This window comes from Heteronotia binoei, chromosome 1 (assembly GCF_032191835.1).
Source record: "Heteronotia binoei isolate CCM8104 ecotype False Entrance Well chromosome 1, APGP_CSIRO_Hbin_v1, whole genome shotgun sequence".
Classification (NCBI taxonomy): domain Eukaryota; kingdom Metazoa; phylum Chordata; class Lepidosauria; order Squamata; family Gekkonidae; genus Heteronotia; species Heteronotia binoei.
The window spans coordinates 193,752,705-193,774,247 of record NC_083223.1 but is presented as its reverse complement, the minus strand read 5'-3'; the positions used below and the strand labels follow the sequence as shown (position 1 = coordinate 193,774,247).

At 41.0% G+C, this 21,543-nt stretch overlaps 1 protein-coding gene across 2 annotated transcripts in view; it reads left to right on the top strand.

The window, feature by feature from the left end:
• EPHX1 (epoxide hydrolase 1) overlaps window positions 1–21,543 on the top strand; it is a 49,750-nt gene that overhangs the window by 14,735 nt on the left and 13,472 nt on the right. For both annotated transcript variants that reach the window (XM_060259466.1, XM_060259458.1), the window contains exons 4-6: window positions 4,398–4,625; window positions 8,017–8,146; window positions 18,146–18,360. In XM_060259466.1, the coding sequence (XP_060115449.1) occupies window positions 4,398–4,625; window positions 8,017–8,146; window positions 18,146–18,360 (573 nt within the window). The remainder of the gene's footprint in view (window positions 1–4,397; window positions 4,626–8,016; window positions 8,147–18,145; window positions 18,361–21,543) is intronic.

Here is a 21,543-nt window from a genome sequence, read left to right as displayed (position 1 = left end):
CTTGCTTCGTACTGTCTAAGTGCCCTCGCTGTGCAGCCTCCACCACCAAAGCGCCCCTGCCCTCACTTTATGTCTGCATGGCAGGGAGCTCCATGGCAGAGCTCCGGTGCGAAAGGCTTGGGGGAGTCTGTGATTGGGTGCTGGAGAAGGGGTTTGTCCTGTCCAGGGTGTGTGGGGATTGGTGTGCCATTTAGTTGGCTCCCTACGGGGTTTCGAGGCTGCACCAGGAGCGACAGCAAACTTTGTTTTCAGGATACATGGGTCTCTATGGGCTACGCCAACATTTTCTTTGTTGTAACTTTATGCCTCTCACGGAGGGCGTTCCCAGGCTGAAAGGTCTTAACGCTGGCCATGCTCCTGGGGCCGCCCCTTCTTGCATGGCATAGCTCCCTATGCTCCAGTTGCGCTGCAGACTGGGTGTGGTGCTGCTCTGCTGGCAGCCATGGGTGGGCATATGTGAGGCACCCCTAGATGGGCGCAGCTCCCATTTGCGCAGGCATGGAGAGAGTCAGAAGGGTGCAAATTGCACTTCCGCCAACGTAGTGGTTAGTTTGCTTCCAAAGCACTTTCACCGACCACCCCCCCTTAGGATTCTCCTTTGTTTTCTGTGGTCAGTTAAAAACATTTGTATGCACCAGACTTTTTCCTGGTTACTGTTGCTGTGTGTAAGTACAACTACTGTATTTTTCTACAAAGTTTGAGCCAAAGTTTTAAAAATGTAGGTGACCATTAATCATAGCATCTCAAATAAGCCTGGCAACAGGTGCTTGGTAGCTAAAAGCTGCTACAAGCAAATTTGAACCTTTCAGTGAAGTATCAGTGTGAGAACCTGGATATATCAGAGAGCAGGATGCTTCCTCTTGATGGTATGCTTTATTGTATTTTTACAGGGATCTTTAATATTGCAAGTTTCTTTGTTTTAATTTTTTAAAAGCAGTTAATAGTGTTATAAAGTAAATGGTTAAATAGTGGTGTGGAACCAAGCAGTCTGTAAAATATCACATGAGCTCACAAGAATGATCTTGATTCACATTGCTTCTGAGTCTAGGCAATGACATGCACAAAAGACCATACTATACTGCAATATTCAGGATGCTGATACACCCCCATAGATATGGTGTGCAATTTTAATGATGGGATAGATAGATAGATAGATAGATAGATAGATAGATAGATAGATAGATAGATAGATAGATAGATAGATAGATAGATAGATAGATAGATAGATAATCTGATTACTCCAGCAGCCCTAACAAAAACATTATTCATCCAAGTTGGCTTGATAATCCAGGTGTTCTGTATTGCCATGTAGAGGGCTAGGTGTGTTATCCTGTGGCTTGGTTTCTGAAACAAACAACTTTCTGGAATCATGTCTATAACTATTGGCACAAATGCCCTGCTCATCTATTAGGAAGGTGATAAAAACATATTCAATTGATCCTTTGCCTTTAATGTATTTTACTTTATTACATATATTGATTAACCTGGAGCCATATAGTAGTCAGACATTGATTCCTGCTTAGAATTATTTCGAGGCTTTGGCTTTTTTTTTTTTAATCTCCCACTGCCTTCTGTAATATTACTCTACTTAATTATTGTAATTTGCTTTTGGAGATATAGATTCCAGTTTTATTTAATTACATCTCCTTATGCACATCTCAGTGAATTCTTCCTTTTGTTTTTCTGAATTTTAAGAAACTTGATTTAGTTTAGTTAGAAAGTTAGCTTCTTTTTTTCTTATTGAATAAAAGTGAGACATATGTTGAGTTATTGGAACTGCCATTGCCTCGACATCAAATCCCTCTCATAATAAGCATGCAGTCCTCTATAACTGGAATTGGGTCAGCAATGTAAGACTTCTAAATACTTGCCTGGGCTACCAAGGCTTCCCCATTTTCAGTCCATGCAGTCGCATGCTGTCACAATGCAACAAGTAATCTATGGAATGGTAGTTCTGTTCTTCTTCAGAATGAACTCTTAATGGGCTGGATATGACCAACAGACCATCCTCTTTAGGATGTAGCCCATTTGTTAGCAACCAATTTGTTTTTACTATCTAGAAGTTAAACTAAACCAGTTAAGAGAACTCTTGCAAAAGGTACAAAATGAACTTTAACATGCCAGATTCCACTATAGGTGGATACTAGTGATATTTAATGTATATTTTATTTGGTATCTCGTTCCCAAATATTAGGGATCTGTGGAAGGGTCAATGAGTAGAAGCTCCTGGAGACATTACTATTGACCACACTCATTTTGATTCCAGTTAAAGGAGAGTACACATAGATGGGAGGGGAAGAGACTAAGGAGCAGGACGTCATTTTGATGCCTTCATGCACTCCTTCGCCTCACTGCAGAACTCCTAGAACAAAATCCGGTGGGGCCAAAAGGGGGCTACCACAATGCATTCTGACCTCTCTTCTACCAGTTTCCCTGTAACTCTGCTCAGAAGAAAGGGCAGAAATGTGTAAAACAGTGACACTGACCAGGGAATCTGGAACACATCCTCCAGAGAGGCTAAATCGCTGCCCACTAGGGAGCAAAATTCTGGGACTTTTTCTCCCCAAGGGTGGTAATAGGGTTGCCAAGTCCAATTCAAGAAATATCTGGGGACTTTGGGGATGGAGCCAGGAGACTTTGGAGGTGGAGCCATAAGCAAAGTTGTGACAAACACAACTGAACTCCAAAGGGAGTTCTGGCCATCACATTTAAAGGAACCGCACACCTTTTAAATCCCTTCCCTACATTAGAAATAATAAAGGATAGGGGCACCTTCTTTTGAGGCTCATAGAATTGGACCCCCTGGTCCAATCTTTTTTAAACTTGGAAGGTGTTTTGAGGGGAGTTATCAGATGCTATGCTAAAAATCTGGTGCCTCTACCTCAAAACACAGCCCCTCAAGAGCCCCAGATACCCCCAAATCAATTCATTATAATCTATGAGAATCAATCTCCATAGGGAATAATGAAGTGCCCAGCAGACATTTCCCTCTTCAACCCCCTACCCCGTTTCTGACGACTCTGTAGTGGGGGATTGGCATCTCTACTCATGAGTTGCTGAACTTCCAACTTCTTCAAAGAAACACAGAGCAACCAAAGGTTCAAGTTTACCCTTCCTACGTAAACGACCTCTGAAAAGATTGTGCAACCAACAGAGGGTCTGGGAGCAGCCTTGTTGTTCTTCTGCCTGTTCTCCCCGCCACCATTCAGCCTTAAAGACACAGACACACCATCCCAAGAGGAAGCCTCTGGAGGTGGAAAGGCACATGGTGGTTATGGGGGCGAGGCTTCCCCCCACCGGCCAGTTGACTGGGAGCGGGAAGGAGCCTGGGAAAGTGGGAGAACCCCCGCTGGGACCTGGGGATTGGCAAGCCTAGGTGGTAAACAGATCTACCTGGGCAACTCCTCAGGTCTCAAAGACCCTCTGGAGGTATTTGGTCTGGATGGATCTGGTAAATCTGCTCAGATTGTTTGCTTTGGAATTTAGGGCCCCACGATATGAATACCTCTGGGGGAGACCTTGATGCTTGCAGCCACCTCCCAGACTGCTATGGCCTCCATACACAGCCTCCAGAACCTATGGCACAATGTTCAGACAAGGAAGGGTGGAGGAGTTGCATTGTATGTAAAAGAGGTATATACTTGTGAGGAAATATATGAATCTGAGCATAGAAGTTTAATTGCAAGTCTTTGGGTAAAAATAAAAAAGAGTAATAGTGATATTATGGTGGGGACTGCTATAGACTACAAGGCCAGGCAGAGGGCTTGGCTGAGGCACTCCTAGAACAGATTACAAAGTTCTCAAAGAGATGGACATGGTGGTCATGGGATTACCCAGATATTTGCTGGAAGTCTGACTCTGAAAAATTAACGGTCAAATGAATTCCTGATTTATCTAGCTAATGACATCATTTTCCAGAAAGTGGAGGGGGAAACAGGGGGATCTGCAATCTTGGATTTGATTTCACCAACAGGGAAGAACTAGTTGACGAGGTGGAAGTAGTGGACACACTGGGTAGTAGTGACCATGTAATTTTGGAATTTATAGGCTTTGGGAAGGGAAAAGCTGCACATAGGCATATAGGTTGGACTTCAGGAAAGCAAATGTTGACAAACTTAAAAGTTATGCTAGGTAGAATCTCATTGCCAGGAGGGAGTTCAAGAGGAACGGAAGTTTATTGAAAGCAAAGTATTGAAGGCACAGTCATAAATGATCCCTTTGAGAAGTAAAAATGGGAGGAGCCTAAAGAAGTCAAGGTGCCCCCAGTCCCTTGGTCGTATGCACCAAGCAAAATTGTCTAGCAGGCATGCAGCTGTTTGGCACTCACACTGTGGATTGCTTTCCATGTTCTGATCTGCTTAGTTGGTCTTTCTGAGGTGTTTGTGTCTTTTTCATAGGAATTGATGTCCATTTTCTTCATGTGAAACCTTCAGGTTTGCCTGAAGGCCAAATGGCAAAGCCATTATTATTGGTTCATGGCTGGCCTGGCTCAGTCTACGAATTTTACAAAATTATCCCCCTCTTGACGAATCCTGCAACTCATGGCCTAAGTGATGAGCCTGTTTTTGAAGTAATATGCCCTTCTATCCCTGGATATGGCTTTTCAGAGGCCCCTCATAAAAAAGGTATGTTGTTTCAAAAGAAATGGAAAGTATACTGGCTGTTATTTTGGCTGCAAAATATTAGTATGTGTGGAATGCATATAACTATGCTGAATGAACAGGTTTTTTCATTTCTGCAAAGAACTGTCCCAAAGATCAGAAACACCTAGTCACTGTGTGAGTACACATGCAGGATTTTGTTTGAGAAAATCTGTGTCTCATTTTTCCATTCAAGTGAGTACTCAAAAGCACCTTAACAATATAACAATCATTAAAACATCAAAATCAACAGCTAAAATCCAATTTTAATTATGTAGGGAATCAAAACACCTTTAAACAAGTCCAAAGACCTTGTCAGACTGTGATCTGGATTCTACAAAAGCTATTACAGATTCTTCAGTGAAAACATGGCAGTCAAGCTTTCTTGCAAAACAATTGGTCCACTGCTATTGAAATCCCCCTGCAAAAGCAGGACTGTGTTTGTAGTAGGACATGAAGTCCAACTAACATCCTTTACAGAATACTTAGCTGGGGATGATCCTACCCATAATCCCATGCAGTGTGCTGAGTATCATGATATGGTATCATGTGGATTCTTTAGCAAACAGGTGTTCTGTGTATCTGTCTAATTTTCATCCCATCTTTCCTGTAAAGAGCTGAAACTGACCGTTATTGTCTTTATTAGTAGTTGATACTGGGCTACATGGACATATGGTCTTACTCAGTATAAGGCAGCTTCATGTGTTCCACAGAGAACATAGGGACTTTTCACACTTGCCAATGGAAACCGGAAGGGAATTGGTATTGTGCCACCCTGAAGTAATCCGGGACAGGGATGGGAGTTTCAAACACATGATTTTCTTTCTGGTAGGGTTCTGTGTCTGAAGTGAGCCATTTCACACTGTTCTGCTTTTATCTTGCTTCCGGGAATGCCAGCCATTTTTGTGTCTTTTTTTGTCGGCTGATGCATGATCTCTGCAATTTTTTTTTTACTGTTGGGCTAAGAGCTCTATAGCGCTATAATGATGTATCAAAGCAGTGCAATAGCACCACCATTGGGATGTCTGGGCTCCACTGAGACATCTGAGATTGCTGCTGTTGACACTTGGTAACCCCATTGGATACGCAGTTCAAGCAGGAGATCAGGGCACCAGGCATTGGTCTGTCACCTGTTACTAACCCTTCCATGACCACATGGGAGTCAGGGGAAAGTGATGGGATCTAGGTGAGTATAAGACACACATTTTTTTTGGGGGGGGGTGTTGTTGCCACCTGGAAAGAAGTTTCCCATAGAACATCAGGTTTGGGGCTGGGTGATCAGAGCAACAATGATTGGTGAGACAGATGTTGCTAACCCAAACTGATGTGCACCACGGCCATGCCCACGGGCTGCTGGCTAGAAAGTGACTTCTGCTAAGCTGCAGCAGATATAAATGTCAGGGAAGGAAGCCACAGATTTCTTTGGGTTGCAGTTGGTGAGTGGTTTGTCTGGTTTAATAGGTTGGTGAGTGGTTTGTCAGGAATTGTAAGGAAGATGAGTGGATCAAGGAGTGTAGCTTGGAAGGAGCACAAGATTCTGGATCTCCTAGTAGTATACCTGCTGCAGCTTAGCAACTTCTTTCCAGGTAGCAACAGCCCCCCCCCCCCCCCAATATATGTGTGCCTTATACTCACCTAGAAACCCATCACTTTCCCCTGACTTCCATGTGGCCATGGAAGGGTTAGCAACAGGTGACAGACCAATGCCTGGTGCCCTGAGCTCCTGCTTGAACTGCATATCCAATGGGGTACTTGTTGCTAAGTGTCAACAGCAGCGATCTCAGTGGAGCCCAGGCATACCAATGGTGGTGCTGTTGCACTGTATTGATATGTCATTATAGCGCTATAGTGTTCTTAGCCCAATGTTCCAAACCCCATCCCCCCCAAAAAAAACCCAACACAGAGATTGCATGCTGGCCAGGAAAGAAAGAGTGTGAAAACAGCCGGCACTTCCAGAATTGCTAAAGGGCATTTCACACAGCATGCCATAGCAATTTCAACCTGGAAGGAGGGGTTGAAAACTGGAGGAAGCTGCTCTTTGTTAATAACAGCTCAGGCACACCTCAGTGCCAGGACAGCTGCAGGACTGTGAGAAAAGGTAACGGTATTCCGGTAGCAGCTAGTTACTGAAATGGGTCTGTCTGAAATGACAGCAGAAACCTGTTACTGTTCAGTAACTGATCAGCTGCCAAACCAGAATACTTAGGCTATGTGAAAAAGACCTTAATTACTAGGAGCATATCTTAAACCAGGTCTCTTAAACTCCAGCACTCTGTATACTGCACCATATTGTCTCTCACTAAATTGAATGCAGGCTACCAGCTGCTTGTATATACTTACTAAGCTCCCAAAAGGTTTGAGAGATATTCTGCTGTGCTGCCTGCCTGGGATGGCAAAAACAATGAAAATGTCAAACACCTGGCAGTGCTCTGTGGGAGGAGTGAATGGGAAGTATTCAGCTTGGTGGGTTACATGGTGTATGAACTTTCTGTAAAGACAGTTATCCTTATTGGTGAGGTATGAGCACAGGCACCGTGTGCTTAAATTGGAGGGGAAGACAAGGCTTAAATTAAGAAAGTGTCTTGCCTTGATAAAGTGATACCCAGTGTGACTGAAAAGAATCACTGTCTGGTCTCTCTCGGCTTGACTTCGCGAACGAAGATTTAAGAAGGGTGCAGTAGTCCACGTCTGCTGCAGGCTCGCTGGTGGCTGACAAGACCAATGCGGGACAGGCAGATCCGGCCACAGTGGCTGCAGGGAAAAGTCTGATTTGGGGTTGGTGCTGTAGCAGTGCGATTCTTCCTCAATCTCCTTTTGTCCTCAAGACCAGCTATGCGTGCGTTCTCAAAGGAAGAGACAGCCTGGTGGATGGTGTGCCTCCATGCTTTGCGATCTGAGGCTAGGTCAGACCACTGGTGATGGTTGATGCGACAGGTGCCAAGGGATTTCTTCAAGGAGTCCTTGTACCTCTTCTTTGGTGCCCCTCTATTTCGATGGCCGGTGGAAAGTTCGCCATACAGAGCAATCTTGGGAAGGCGGTGGTTTTCCATCCTAGAAATATGCCCCGCCCAGCGCAGCTGCGTCTTCAACAGCAGTGCTTCGATGCTTGTAACCTCCGCCCTCTTGAGAACTTCAGTGTTGGTCACAAAGTCACTCCAGTGGATGTTGAGGATGGTGCGAAGGCAGCGCTGATGAAAGCGCTCAAGGAGTCGCAGGTGATGACGGTATAAAACCCACGATTCGGAGCCGTAGATGAGGGTTGTCAACACAACCCTGTCTGGTAGTGCCACCCCTAAATACAAAAAGAAGTCAATACTGCACCATTATGTGTTGGTTGTATTCTTTAAAAACACTGGTAACTTTTTTTCCTTCACAGATTTCACTTCAGTGAGCTGTGCACGTATGTTCTACAAACTGATGCTTAGACTGGGCTTCAAAGAATTCTATGCTGAAGGAGGAGACTGGGGCTTTCAGATCTGTACCAATCTGGCTCAAATAGCCCCAAAGTTAGTGTTCAACTTCTTTTTGTGCAAAATGCAAAGTTGACTTATTATTTGAAAAGCATGCCCTGGTTTTCACTGAATGCTTGCAATATTCCAGTTATTGGATCAAACTGAAACAAAGGTAGGGTTGCCAGTCCCCAGCTGGGCACAAGAACCCACTCAGAGGAAGCCATGTGCTAATCAAGGAACTAGTATGAAAAACCAACACAGCTACAATTACTGGCCAATAAACATAAATAAAGATAAATTTATGAATTATTAGATTGCATCCTTAAGACATAGATTTCATATATTCCAATTGTGCAAAACTGCTTTCATACATAAACACTTGACCCATTAAAAAAGCCACTAAAAATGGAAACTGTAGTCCATTCCTAAATGTTCAGAGTCCACTGTAATTCTTGCAGATTTCCAATGGGAAAAAAAATCCTTTCTTACACCAGTGGAGCAAAAGTAAGAATCCTGCTAATTAGAACTCCAGTTTATACATCCTAATGAAGCTCTACAGTGAAATGGCCAGTTCCAGCCTGCAGCCCCATCATGTCTATATCTTGATGCAATCTAATCATGCATACATTTATCTTTATTTATGTTTATTGGTCTGCAATTGTAGATGTGTTTGCTTTTTGTACTAATCCCCAGTTGGGGGAGGGAAATATCTGCTGGGCACTCCATTATTCCCTATGGAGACCGGTTCCTATAGGGCAGGGTGGCCAACGGTAGCTCTCCAGATGTTTTTTGCCTACAACTCCCATCAGCCCCAGCCAGCATGGCCAATTGTAGGCAAAAACATCTGGAGAGCAACCTTTGGCCACCCCTGCTATAGGGCAGTAGTCCCCAGCCTTTTTGGCACCAGGGACCAGTTTTGCTGCCACGGCCCGCCCTAGGGTTGCCAAGTCCAGTTCAAGAAATATCTGGGGACTTTGGGGGTGGAGCCAGGAACAAGGGTGTGACAAGCATAACTGAACATCAAAGGGAGTTCTGGCCATCACATTTAAAGGGACCGCACACCTTTTTAAATGCCTTCCTTCTATACGAAATAATTAAAGATAGGGGCACCTTCTTTTGGGGCTCATAGAATAGGACCCCCTGGTCCAATCATTTTGAAAAATGGGGGTATTTTGGGGAGAGGCACTGGATGCTATGCTGCAATTATGGTACCTCTACCTCAAAATACAGCCCCTCCAGAGCCCCAGATACCCATGGATCAATTCTCCATTATTCCTTATGGGAATAAGTCTCCATAGCGAATAATAGAGTTCCCAGCAGACATTCCCCACTCCCGCTTTCTGATGACCCTGAAGTGGGGGGAGGGCCTGGGGATTGGCAACCCTAGCCCACCCCCTCCCCTCCCTTCCCCAGGGCCACACTGTGTTTCTCCCCCCCTCCCCCGCCCTCGCAAGAAGGCTTAGAGGAGTCAGCCCTACCTGCTTTGGCAGGAACCGGGCTGATTCAAAGGTTTTTGAAGAGCAGGCTGGAGGAGTTTCACCCCTCCCTCACTTCTGGAAGCAAGGGGAGGAGAAGCCTCCTTCAGCACACTATTGAATAACTTAGAATCAGCCCAGGCCCTGCCAAAGAGGTAAAGCTGAGCCTCATCAGCCCCCCCACCTTGCGATCAGAAGGACACTGCGACGAGGATTGGGCAGCTTCAGCAGGGCCCAGGCTGATTCGAAGTTATTTCAATAGCGTGCTAAAGGAGGCTTCTCCCCCGCTCCCTTCCAGAAGTGAGGGAGGGAATGAAACTCCTCCTCCAGCCTCCTCTTCAAACAACTTAGTATCAGCCCGGGCCCCGCTGAAGTGGGTAGGGCTGACTCAAAGCATTCTCGCTTCTCTGCTCAAGGAGCGGAACGTGGCGCTGCGGAAGGGAAGGGAGGGGGTGGGCCGTGGTGTCTCATTGTGCACGGGGGAGGGAGTGCGACGGGCAAGTGGGGGATGGCAAGGGGGCGGAAGACAGGGAGTGGCAGCCCAGCTGCTAACAGGCAACAGCCTGGTAGTGGGCTGCAGCCTGGGGTTGGGGACCCCTGTTATAGGGTATAATAGAGATCCATGGATATCTGGGACTGGGAGGGGGGTTTTAGGTAGAGGCCCCAAATTTTCAGCATAGCATCTGGTGCCACTCCACAAAATATCCCCTAAGTTTCAAAAAGGCTGGACCAGGGGGTCCAATCCTATGAAGAAGGTGCCCCATCCTTCATTGTTTCCAAATAGATTAAAGGCATTTAAAAGGTGTGTGGTCCCTTTAAATGTGATTGCCAGAACTCCCTTTGGAGTTCAGTCATACTTGTCACACCTTTGCTCCTGGCTCCACCCCCAAATTCCCCAGATATTTTTTTTAATTCGACCTGGCAACCCTAAACAAAGGTTAGGTCACTTGCTATATCTCTGGTTCTCTTTAATAAAATCAAGACCTTGTTAGCAGAATCCTTATGTAGTAGCATAGCAAAGTCTGAATCCTGAAACTTAAATGGGATCAGAATATGCATTCTGTGCAGCTCTATCCACAGAAACTGGAATTAGTTCCATCACAGGGCTATAGGTGATCTATAGTACTCTGCCGGGTATACCAGAACCATCATATATTCAGAAACTAAGAACATAAGAGAAGCCATGTTGAATCAGGCCAATGGCCCATCCAGTTCAACACTCTGTGTCACACAGTAGCAAAAAAACCCAAGTGCCATCAGGAGGTCCACCAGTGGGGTCAGGACACTAGAAGCCCTCCTACTGTACACCCCCCCCCCCAAGCACCAAGAATACAGAGCATCACTGCCCCAGACAGAGAGTTCCAACAATACGCTGTGGCTAATAGCCACTGATGGACCTCTGCTCCATATGCTTATCCAATCCCTCTTGAAGCTGTCTATGCTTGTAGCCGCCACCTCCTGTGGCAGTGAATTCCATGTGTTAATCACCCTTTGGGTGAAGAAGTACTTCCTTTTATCAGTTCTAACCCGACTGCTCAGCAATTTCATTGAATGTCCACAAGTTCTCGTATTGTGAGAAAGGGAGAAGAGTACTTTTTCCTCTACCTTCTTTATCCCATGCATAATCTTGTAAACTTCTATCATGTCACTCCACAGTTGACATTTCTCCAAGCTAAAGAGCCCCAAGCGTCTTAACCTTTCTTCATAGGGAAATTGTTCAAACCCTTTAATCATTCTAGTTGCCCTTTTCTACACTTTTTCCAATGCTATAATGTCTTTTTTGAGCTGCAGTGACCAGAATTGAACACAGTACTCCAAATGAGGCCGCACCATCAATTTATATAGGGGCATTATGATACTGGCTGATTTGTTTTCAATTCCCTTCCTAAATAATTCCCATCATGGCATTGGCCTTTTTTATTGTAGTCGCACACTGTCTCGACATTTTCAGTGAGTTATCTACCACAACCCCAAGATCTGTTTCTTGGTCAGTCTCTGCCAGTTCACATCCCATCAATTTGTATTTATAGCTAGGGCTTCCGGTTTGAGAATCCAACAGAGCTGACGTCTCCTGAATAAGGGGAAAACTTAATTCTTTGTTCAGGGTAGTAAGAAGCCTTTCTGGGGCTTCCTGCCTGCATTTCTCAGATAGAGATTTGCCCAGAATTACGTGCAGAAGACTTTGAGCCAGTTAACCTCAGCTGATGATTGATCTTGGAGGGGGTCTTTCTGAAGCTTTGAGGACCGGCGGAGAAAAGTGGCGTCGTTCAACATCTACAAAGGATTAAAGAGCCATTTAATTGGCATAAGCCTGTCTGGATCTCACTCTCTTTTGGGACTGATAAACATCTGAGAAGCGACAAGTGTCAGCTTGTATACATTGAAGCTTATTTTATGACCTGAACTGTTTATTTACTGTGAACTAATCCCATGCCTTTTGCTACACTAACCCTAGTATTGTAGAGAGATAGTCAAGAGGGGGGAAGCCAGAATACCAGCAGGTCTTTGAAGTGTAAAACATCTAGCCGTTTCCAGGCGCCTAGAGGAGACAAGCAAGGCCATTGCAGAGGAGGCGAGAATGCTATGTAGGTGGGAGATAACAGAAAGGCACCCTGGCTATTCTCAGCAGAGAAGCCCCAGTTTTATTGTGGGAAATGATTTAAAGCCCCTATCCTTTGATGTGTATCCTTATATGCTCATGCTTGCACCCCTTTTGTTATTAGTATCAATGAACCTGCGTTGTGGAATGCATTGCTGTAATCAATAAACAGAAACTTTGTTTTCAACAAAGCTAAGCCTGTTCCTTGTTGAAACTTCAATGTCCCTGCGCTGACAACAAGACCGAAGTTTAAGAGGCATAGCCGTTAAAGGTACTTTGATTACAATCTCTCGCTCTGGGACTTTTCTAAGCTAATCTAGATAACATTGGAAGGTGGGAAAAATTGAATAACAAAGAAAGAGAGGGGAGGAAGAGGAAACTTGAAATTTGGACTCAGTTTGGTGTAGTGGTTAAGTGTGCGGACTCTTATCTGGGAGAACCGGGTTTGATTCCCCACTCCTCCACTTGCACCTGCTGGAATGGCCTTGGGTCAGCCATAGCTCTGGCAGAAGTTGTCCTTGAAAGGGCAGCTGCTGTGAGAGCCCTCTCCAGCCCCACCCACCTCACAGGGTGTTTGTTGTGGGGGAGGAAGGTAAAGGAGATTGTGAGCCGCTCTGAGACTCTTTGGAGTGGAGGGCGGGATATAAATCCAATATCATCTTCTTCTTCTTAAGACTTTGATAGAATCTGGGAATGAAAAGAGTTGTTTTGAATACCTGACGTATGCTTCGGTGTTATGGCTCTGCACTTGCAATCAACATAACAAGCATTATAAAGACCGCGACATTTGGAGAACGTGATCTGGGCTCAGTGAACCAGGAAGTAAAAGCTGAAGGTGAGAGGAGCAAGAAGAAGGTCTTTGCTAGGAATTTTTAACCATAGAGAAATCGCGATCGCCATTTTGAAGAAGGGAAAATTGCCAAAAATTGTTAAAAATCAATATCTCAGCCCAGGAAGGTTGGAGAAGGGCGAAACTAGTCTTATTTTAAAGAGCAAGTTCTAAGCTACTGGACTTGGTGCTGGATTTAGAATTGGAGTCTTTGGATTTTTTGAAGGTTTTTTTTTAATGTCAGAAGAAAGACTAACTCGTGCAAGATCTCATTCTTTGGACAAAATGCAAAGTCAGTTTGATACCATGGAGGCCAGGATCATGAAGGGTGTGGAGAAGATGTTAACAGCTTGTAAAAAAGAGCTTAAGAAGGACATTGGAGACCTTAAAAAAGAAGTTGAAGATTTAAAAATGAGTTGGGTATGGTTACAAACAGAGTCAAGGATGTTGAAGTGAAAGTTGATGTACATGCTTCCACCTTATTAAAGCTTCAAGAGAAGGTAACAGTTCATGACTGCAGATTAATGGAAACTCAAGCGCGTCTGAGAGGAATACCTGAAGGGGAGGGAACTGATTTAATGGACTATATGGTGAAAATAATTGCTGACTATTTAGAAGAGGATCCTGAAAGGTCCAGAAACATGTTTGACAGTATTTATAGAGTTAATTCATCATATGCAAAAGATAAAGGCTTACCAAGAGATATAGTTATAAAACTAAGGACAAAAGACATGGCAGGGAAAATTCTGAATAAAAATTTTCAAAAGGCTCTGATAGTGGAAGGGAGCAGAGTCAAAATAATGAAAGAACTGCCAAGACAAGTGATAAACAACAGGAAGAAATACAAGAGGTTAACAGAGAAGCTACGTGCAGAGGGAACGAGATATAGATGGATAATACCCAAAGGTTTGGGCTTTGAGCAACGTGGAAGAAGGATTACAATAAGGAATGAGCAAGAGATGTGTAGTTTTTTTGAAGAGAATAAAGACTTTGCATTATAATGGATTTCAAGTTATTATCTTGGAATATAAATGGATTAAATTCACCACAAAAATGAAAAGCAACATTTCATTGGATTAAAAAACAAAAATGTAATATAATTTGTTTACAGGAAGTTCATATACAACAAAAGGATTATAAATTTTTGTGGAACAAACAATTGGGGTTGGAATTTTTTTCATTGGTGGATCAAAAAAAAGGGGGTGTGGTCTTTTACATTAAAGAGCAATTAGAACCAAAATTGATATTTAAAGATAAAGATGGAAGATATATAGCAGTGGAAGTGATGATGGATGCAAAGAAAACGTTGTTACTAGGACTATATGACCTAATAGAGCAAAAGATGTTTTTTTTAAAAGACATTAACCGACAGTTGGATGAAGTGTCCTATGACCAGATCTTGATGATGGGTGATTTCAATGGAACAATACAAAACAATATAGATAGATCTGGCCAAAAGAGCAATAATAAAGAAGGGAGACTGCCAAAATCATTTTTTGAGTTGGTTAAACAACAAAGTTTGGAGGATATTTGGAGAAAATTTAATCCTGAAGTAAGAAACTATACTTTCTTTTCAGCAAGACATAATACTTTTTCTAGAATTGATATGCTATGGGGTTCTAAAAGTTTGGGCCTCATGACTAGAAAAGTAGAGATTCTACCAAAGGTATGTGCAGATCATAATCCAATATTTTGGGCTACAAATTGCAAAAGAAAACAAGAACATGGAGAATAAATGAGGATTTGTTACAAGATAAGGATATTGTGACATTTTTAGAAAAAGAAACTATAGCTTTTTTCCAAATAAATGATACTGATGATATAGAATTCCAGACGGTTTGGGATACTTACAAAGCAGTAATGAGAGGACTATTGATTACATTGAACAATAAAAATAAGAGGGCAAAAGAAAAGCGGATGTTGGACATTCAAAATGAAATAAAGAAAAAAGAAGGGGAACTAAGAAAAAGACTAGGGAAAAAGAAATTAATAAGGGAAAATACTATATTACAAGCCCAACTAAGACATTTGTTGAATAAAGAATTAGAATGGAATTTAAAAAGTTTGCAACAAAAATCGTTTGAAGGTGCGAATAAACCTGGGAAGTATTTAGCTTGGCAGCTGAAGAAAAAGAAAGAAAACAAAACTTTTAATAAAATCGTGGCTAGCGGAAAAGAGATAGTAGACCAAGAAGGAATCAAAAGAGAATTTTTTAAATATTATGCAAATTTATTCAAAGGTGTGAAAATAAAAAAAAGAAAAAATGGAAGAGTATTTACGAAATATTAAAATAGCACCCTTGACTGAGTATATGAAAAAGATTTTGAATGATCCAATAGAAAAAAATTGAAATTGAAGCAGCAATAAATGTAATGAAAGTAGGTAAGGCTCCTGGTCCGGATGGATATACAACTAAATTTTATAAAACTCTCAAAGATGAGATGGTACCAAAATTGCAAAAATTGATGAACACGATAAGAATAAAAGGGAAAATTCCAAATACTTGGAAAGAAGCTGTAATCTCGTTGATTCCCAAGGAAGATAGAGATGTCACAAATGTAAAGAACTATAGACCAATTTCATTATTAAACAATAACTATAAGATATACACAAGAATTTTGGCAGAACGACTCAAGCAATATTTGATTGATTTTATAAAGGAAGATCAAGCGGGATTTCTCCCTAAAGGCAAATAAGAGACAATGTAAGAACTGTTGTAAATATTGTAGAATATTATGAGAAACATCCAGAAAAAGGCGGCATTATTTTTTGTAGATGCAGAAAAAGCCTTTGATAATCTGAATTGGGATTTTATGTTTGCAGTAATGAAGAAAAAGAATCTGGGAGAGTATTTTATAAGAATGACAAAAGCAATATATATGGATCAGTACGCAAAATTGTGTATAAATGCAGACCTTACAAATGAAATGAAGGTGAGCAAAGGTACAAGACAAGGATGTCCGCTTTCACCATTGTTGTTTATAATGACTCTTGAGATTCTGCTAATGCAAATACAAGATGACAAAGAGATAGAAGGACTGAAATTTAAAGGATTTTCTTACAAATATAAAGCATTTGCAGATGATATTGTGTTTATAACTGAAAATCCGATACAAGTGGTACCTTTGTTGCTAGCTAAGATAAAAGAATATGGAGAAATGGCAGGATTCTATATTAATAAAGAGAAATCGAAATTTTTATGTAAAAATATGCAACTAAATAAACAGAAGGAATTGCAGAGTTTGACGGGATGTGAAGTCACTTCTAAAGTTAAATATTTAGGTCTAGAAATAACAATGAAGAATATTGATTTGTACAAAAATAACTATGAAAAGTTATGGCGTAGGATGGATGAAGATATGATGAAATGGAATAGACTTAATCTGTCTTTGTTGGGTAGGATTGCTGCAGTTAAGATGAACATTTTGCCAAGAATAATGTATTTGTTCCAAACTATTCAGATTGTGAAAGATAGTAAACAATTTAATAAATGGCAAAGGAAGATCTCAGAATTTGTATGGGCTGGGAAAAAACCAAGGATTAAGATGAAAATTTTAACGGATGCTAAAGAAAGGGGAGGATTTCAACTTCCAGATTTAAGATTATATCATGATGCAGTTTGTTTGACGTGGATAAAGGATTGGATGATACTGTTAAATAAAAAGCTTTTATTGTTAGAAGCTCATGGAAATAAATTCGGCTGGCATGCTTATATGTACTATGGGGAAAAAAAGATGGATGGTCTTTTTTTTCACCATTATATTAGAAACAACTTGCTAAATACATGGACAAAATACAAGAAATATGGTAATGAAAGAAAGCCATTATGGATAGTGCCAGCAGAAGTAATAAAAATAACAGATGAATCTGATGAAGAGAGAGGCTTGTCATATAATCAACTGCTAAAGATCCAAGGTGATAAAATTGAATTAAAATCTGCTGAAGAGCTAAATAATAAGTATGACTGGTTTCAAATGCAACAAATAAAAAGTTTGATGAAGAATGATATTAAAACTGTTGGAATTAGACGTGAGCAAACGGAATTGGAAAAGGTTCTGTTTGGAGATAATGAAAAACTAATATCGAAAATATATAAATTACTGTTGAAATGGTCTACAGAAGAAGAATTAGTAAAATCTCAAATGATTAAATGGGCCATTAATGTAAATAAGGAAATACACATGGATGCATGGGAATATCTTTGGAAGAACTCTATGAGAATATCAACATGTCAGAGGATTAAAGAGAATTGTTTCAAGATGATATATAGGTGGTATATGACTCCGAAAAAACTGGCAAAGATCAGTAAAAAGATGTCGGATAGATGTTGGAACTGTAAGAACATGAAAGTTCTTTTTATCATATGTGGTGGACTTGTGGAAAAGCGAAAAAGTTTTGGCAGATGATACAACAAGAAATATCTAAAATTTTGGGATATGATTTTAAGAAAGTTGCAGAGACTTTTCTGTTGGGATTACAAATGGAAAAATTTCCAAAAGAAGATAGAACTCTAATTTGGTACTTGCTCTCAGCTGCTAGGACATTGTATGCGCAGTTGTGGAAGCAAGAAAAAATACCAGAGAAATGGGACTGGATTGTGAAAGTTTTATCATGGAGTGAGATGGACAAACTAACAAGAACTTTAAGAGACTATGATTTGGAAGTGTTTAAAAGGGAGTGGAAAAAATTTAGAGGATATATAGAGAAAGAGTGGAATATAAAAAGACATTGGACAATTTTTTAATAATGAGTATGAGATAAGGGAGACATTGAATTTTGATTGATTAAGGGTACCTTTATAAGTGAACTTAAATATATAACTTCGGCGGGAGTCTAGAAATGGAGGGAGGGGGGATAAGAAAATATCATATGGGTCAGGGATAGTAATGATATAAACAGACATTGTTACCATATGTTATTAATAAAATTGTTTAAACTCAACTTGTATTTATAGCTAGGATTTTTGGCCCCATCCAACATGACTTCTCTTATGTTCTTATGTTCATCAGTCTTGGGTTCTTGCCTTACCAACAGGAGCTGCCTTCTTTTACATATGGTAGGGGTATGGTAGGGGTTTCACAAAAATATATATGTATGAAAAATAGTACTTAAGTTTGTAATTAATGTAATTTCTTCCCTTTTTAATGTAGCCATGTGAAAGGCCTTCACTTAAGTGATGCAGTGTGCACTGTCTGGGGATTTAAGCAACTGCTGTCTGCACTGCTGGGGCAGTATTTCCCAAAACTCTTTGGATTCCAAGAAGAGGATGTCCAGCATTTATTTCCTTTCTGGAAGAAAATGGTCCTTAGGTTCATAACAGAATCTGGTTATGCTCACATACAAGCTACAAGGCCTGATACTGTTGGTAAAACATTTTTTTATTATAAAAATTTCACAGTTCACTTTTCATTGCAAATAGCAATTTTTGTTATCATTTGATAAACATTTTTTTAAAACGTTGCACAAATATCCTACCAGTTTTAATACACTTTTGTGCATGTACAGCTGGTTTTCCTTCCTTCTTGCAAATTTCAGCTGCTTTAGTATCCCACTGAGCGTGTGGTTGACCATGACCACCTGTATGAACATGTATTCTTAATTGATGAGAATCAATTTGTGGCCCTGCCTATGTGCAAAAGTATCCCCATTGCTTGGGTGAAACACTGCACATTGTTGCCTGGCAGCTTTAATATCAAATTATTTGTACAGGCACATGGCTTTTTTTGAGCAAGAACACAAAGGAACGTAATTCTGGCTGGCTTGGTATCAGGTGATGTGGCCTAATATGCGAAGGAATTCCTGCTGGGCTTTTCTCTACAAAAAGGAACAAGACATCTCTTGATGTCTCACCACTAGATAATTTTCACTTGTGCAAGTTGTCAATCACATGCATTTCATTGTGTGTCTCTGTGTGTGAAACAGTCTTGTAATGCGCACATAAACATTATTTTCAAACATACAAGCCAGCAGTTCTTGAGAACATGAACTGCTACTATAACATTAACTAAGATTTTTAGCTCTGTTTTGGGGGGTTTTCTTTCTACAGCATTTTTCCAAAATATTGTTGCTTTTGTTCAGTGTTTTTCCTTTAACCAGGTCAGGATATCTGCAAAATTTTATTTCCATTAAAACTGCTTCCTTATGGGGTTTTTTTTTGTGTGGGGAGATTCTCCTGACTCATTGTTTGGAAATGGTGATGATTGTTTGCAGAACTATTTACTAGCCAGGTAGTGCCTTGTTTGTGGTGGCATCCTATTTTACCAAAATTTGACCTACTGTACATTCACCTTGGACCATCTACATGCCAGGAAAAATCCATCTTGTTGGAGCTTTTTATAGGGTATGATAGAGGGTTGTTCTGGGGGGGGGTGTTTCTCTTTGTGCCATAATTGTTTGATCAATTTACACTTGTTATTCTCTCTTTTTTATTGCTGCATTTTTATATAATTACTTTGCCAATTGTGTTGTTTTCTTTTAATTTTTGAGCCACCGTGAAGGTCCATTATAGCAGAAACTGTAATGAAAAAAATGTTTAATGGCTATTTTAAATTTTTCTTGCATGCTGAGTTGCTTTCAGAGGACTGTGTGCCAGTACTCAGAACTAGCAGCACACTTGGTAAAATTAAATTTTGCCTCTTTCTTTGTTGATCACTGACAAGCCTTCAGATGAGCTTTCTGTGCCTAGGGGGAAAACTGTCAGATTTGACTAATGGGTTGTTATCTAGACATGCAAGTGAATTAGCTTAACTATATTGTTATGATTAGGTCTGCAAACTTTTAAATGCCTCCATTTAAAACTATATTTTATAACTGATTGGAAAGTGAATAAGAAAATGTATCATTCATTCAGTTGTATCTAAATTATATTATTACAGGGATGACAACGATAGCATTTGTTACAAAAAAAAAATGGCTTTGTGTGACAAATTTACTTTTAGAGTTACTGTAAAAATCTGCATATCTTAATCTGAATAGGAGTCTTGTCGCACCTTCTGGGCTAACAAGTTTGTTGAAGCATAAAATGCTGTGAGGTAGAGCCCACAAGAAGTTATGCTTTATAGCTCTGTTGGTCTTCAAAGTATCAATTTTTCCAGTAATTTTTTAAAAAATTGCAACGAATTAATACACTGCCCTACTGGAATATTTTAATCTAATTCAAGACTCCAGAATGTCACTTAAAGCAAGTCTCTTACAGTATAGGGCAGGGCTGTCATCTTTGTTTTTCAGATGCTACAGTACACTCCAGAGCAAGCCACACAAACTCCTCATCAGATTGTTGTGTTCTATGCATGGACTTTCAGTAAGGGATTCAGAGATATGGAGCATGAATGCTCAATACTGTAGCTATTATCAATCATTATGTTTGAGAGAGAGAGAGTACCACACAAATGCACTGCATGCAATCCGCCTGATACACATGACCACTTGTTCTTCTAAAACAGACAATGTCTGTATAGTCCAGGTTTGGAACATGCATACCATGCACTTCCCCTTGCAAAAGAATAGTGATGGCGAATGTTCCCTCTAAGCTGCAGAGTCTTGTGAGCAAAAATTCTGCTTTGTGAGTTACTAGTATTAAAGTTATGAGCTATTGGCATTAAAGTTGTGAGCTACTGGATAAATCATTGTGCTCTGGGGCCATTTTTCCATAGCTAAGACAAAAATTTGTGAGCTGGAGGCTAAAAATCTGTGAGCTAGCTCACACTAACTCAGCTTAGAGGGAACACTGATGATGTATTGGGAGGATTCTGCAGAATCATAGAATAATAAAGTTGGAAGGGACCTCCAGGGTCATTTGCAACCCCTCCCAATTTAGCATCATATACAAATGTAACAAGGTTTCCCTCTATTCCTTCATCCAAATCATTTATAAAGATGTTGAACAAAACAGGTCCCAGGACAGATCCTTGAGGCACTCCACTTGTCACTCCGCTCCAAGAGGATGAGGAACCATTCACAAACACTCTTTGGGTGCGACCTGTCAATCAGTTACAGATCCACCTAACACTAACAGGATCCAAACCACATTTTACCAACTTGTCAACAACGATAGTATGTGGAACCTTATCAAAAGCCTTACCGAAATCAAGATAAATGACATCTACAGCATTCCCCCGATCCAGCAAAAAAGAGATCAGGTTAGTTTGACATGACTTGTTCTTGAGAAACCCATGCTGGCTCTTAGTAATCACAGCCATCCTTTCTAAATGTTCCAGGACTGACTGATGATTTATTCTAAAACTTGTCCAGGGATAGACATCAGGCTGACGGGTCAATAGTTACCCAGATCCTCGTTTTTCCCCTTCTTGAAGATGAGGCATTATTTGCCCACCTCCAGTCTTCAGGCACCTCTCCTGTTCTCCAAGAATTCTCAAAAATGATAGCCAGAGGCTCAGAAATTACATTCGCAAGCTCTTTTAGAACCCTTGGATGCAGTTCATCTGGCTCTGAGGACTTAGTTTCATTCAAAGAAACTAGGTGTTTATGTACTACCCCTATGCTGATCCTAGGTTGCAACTCCATATCCTCAGTATATGTTCTGTTTTTG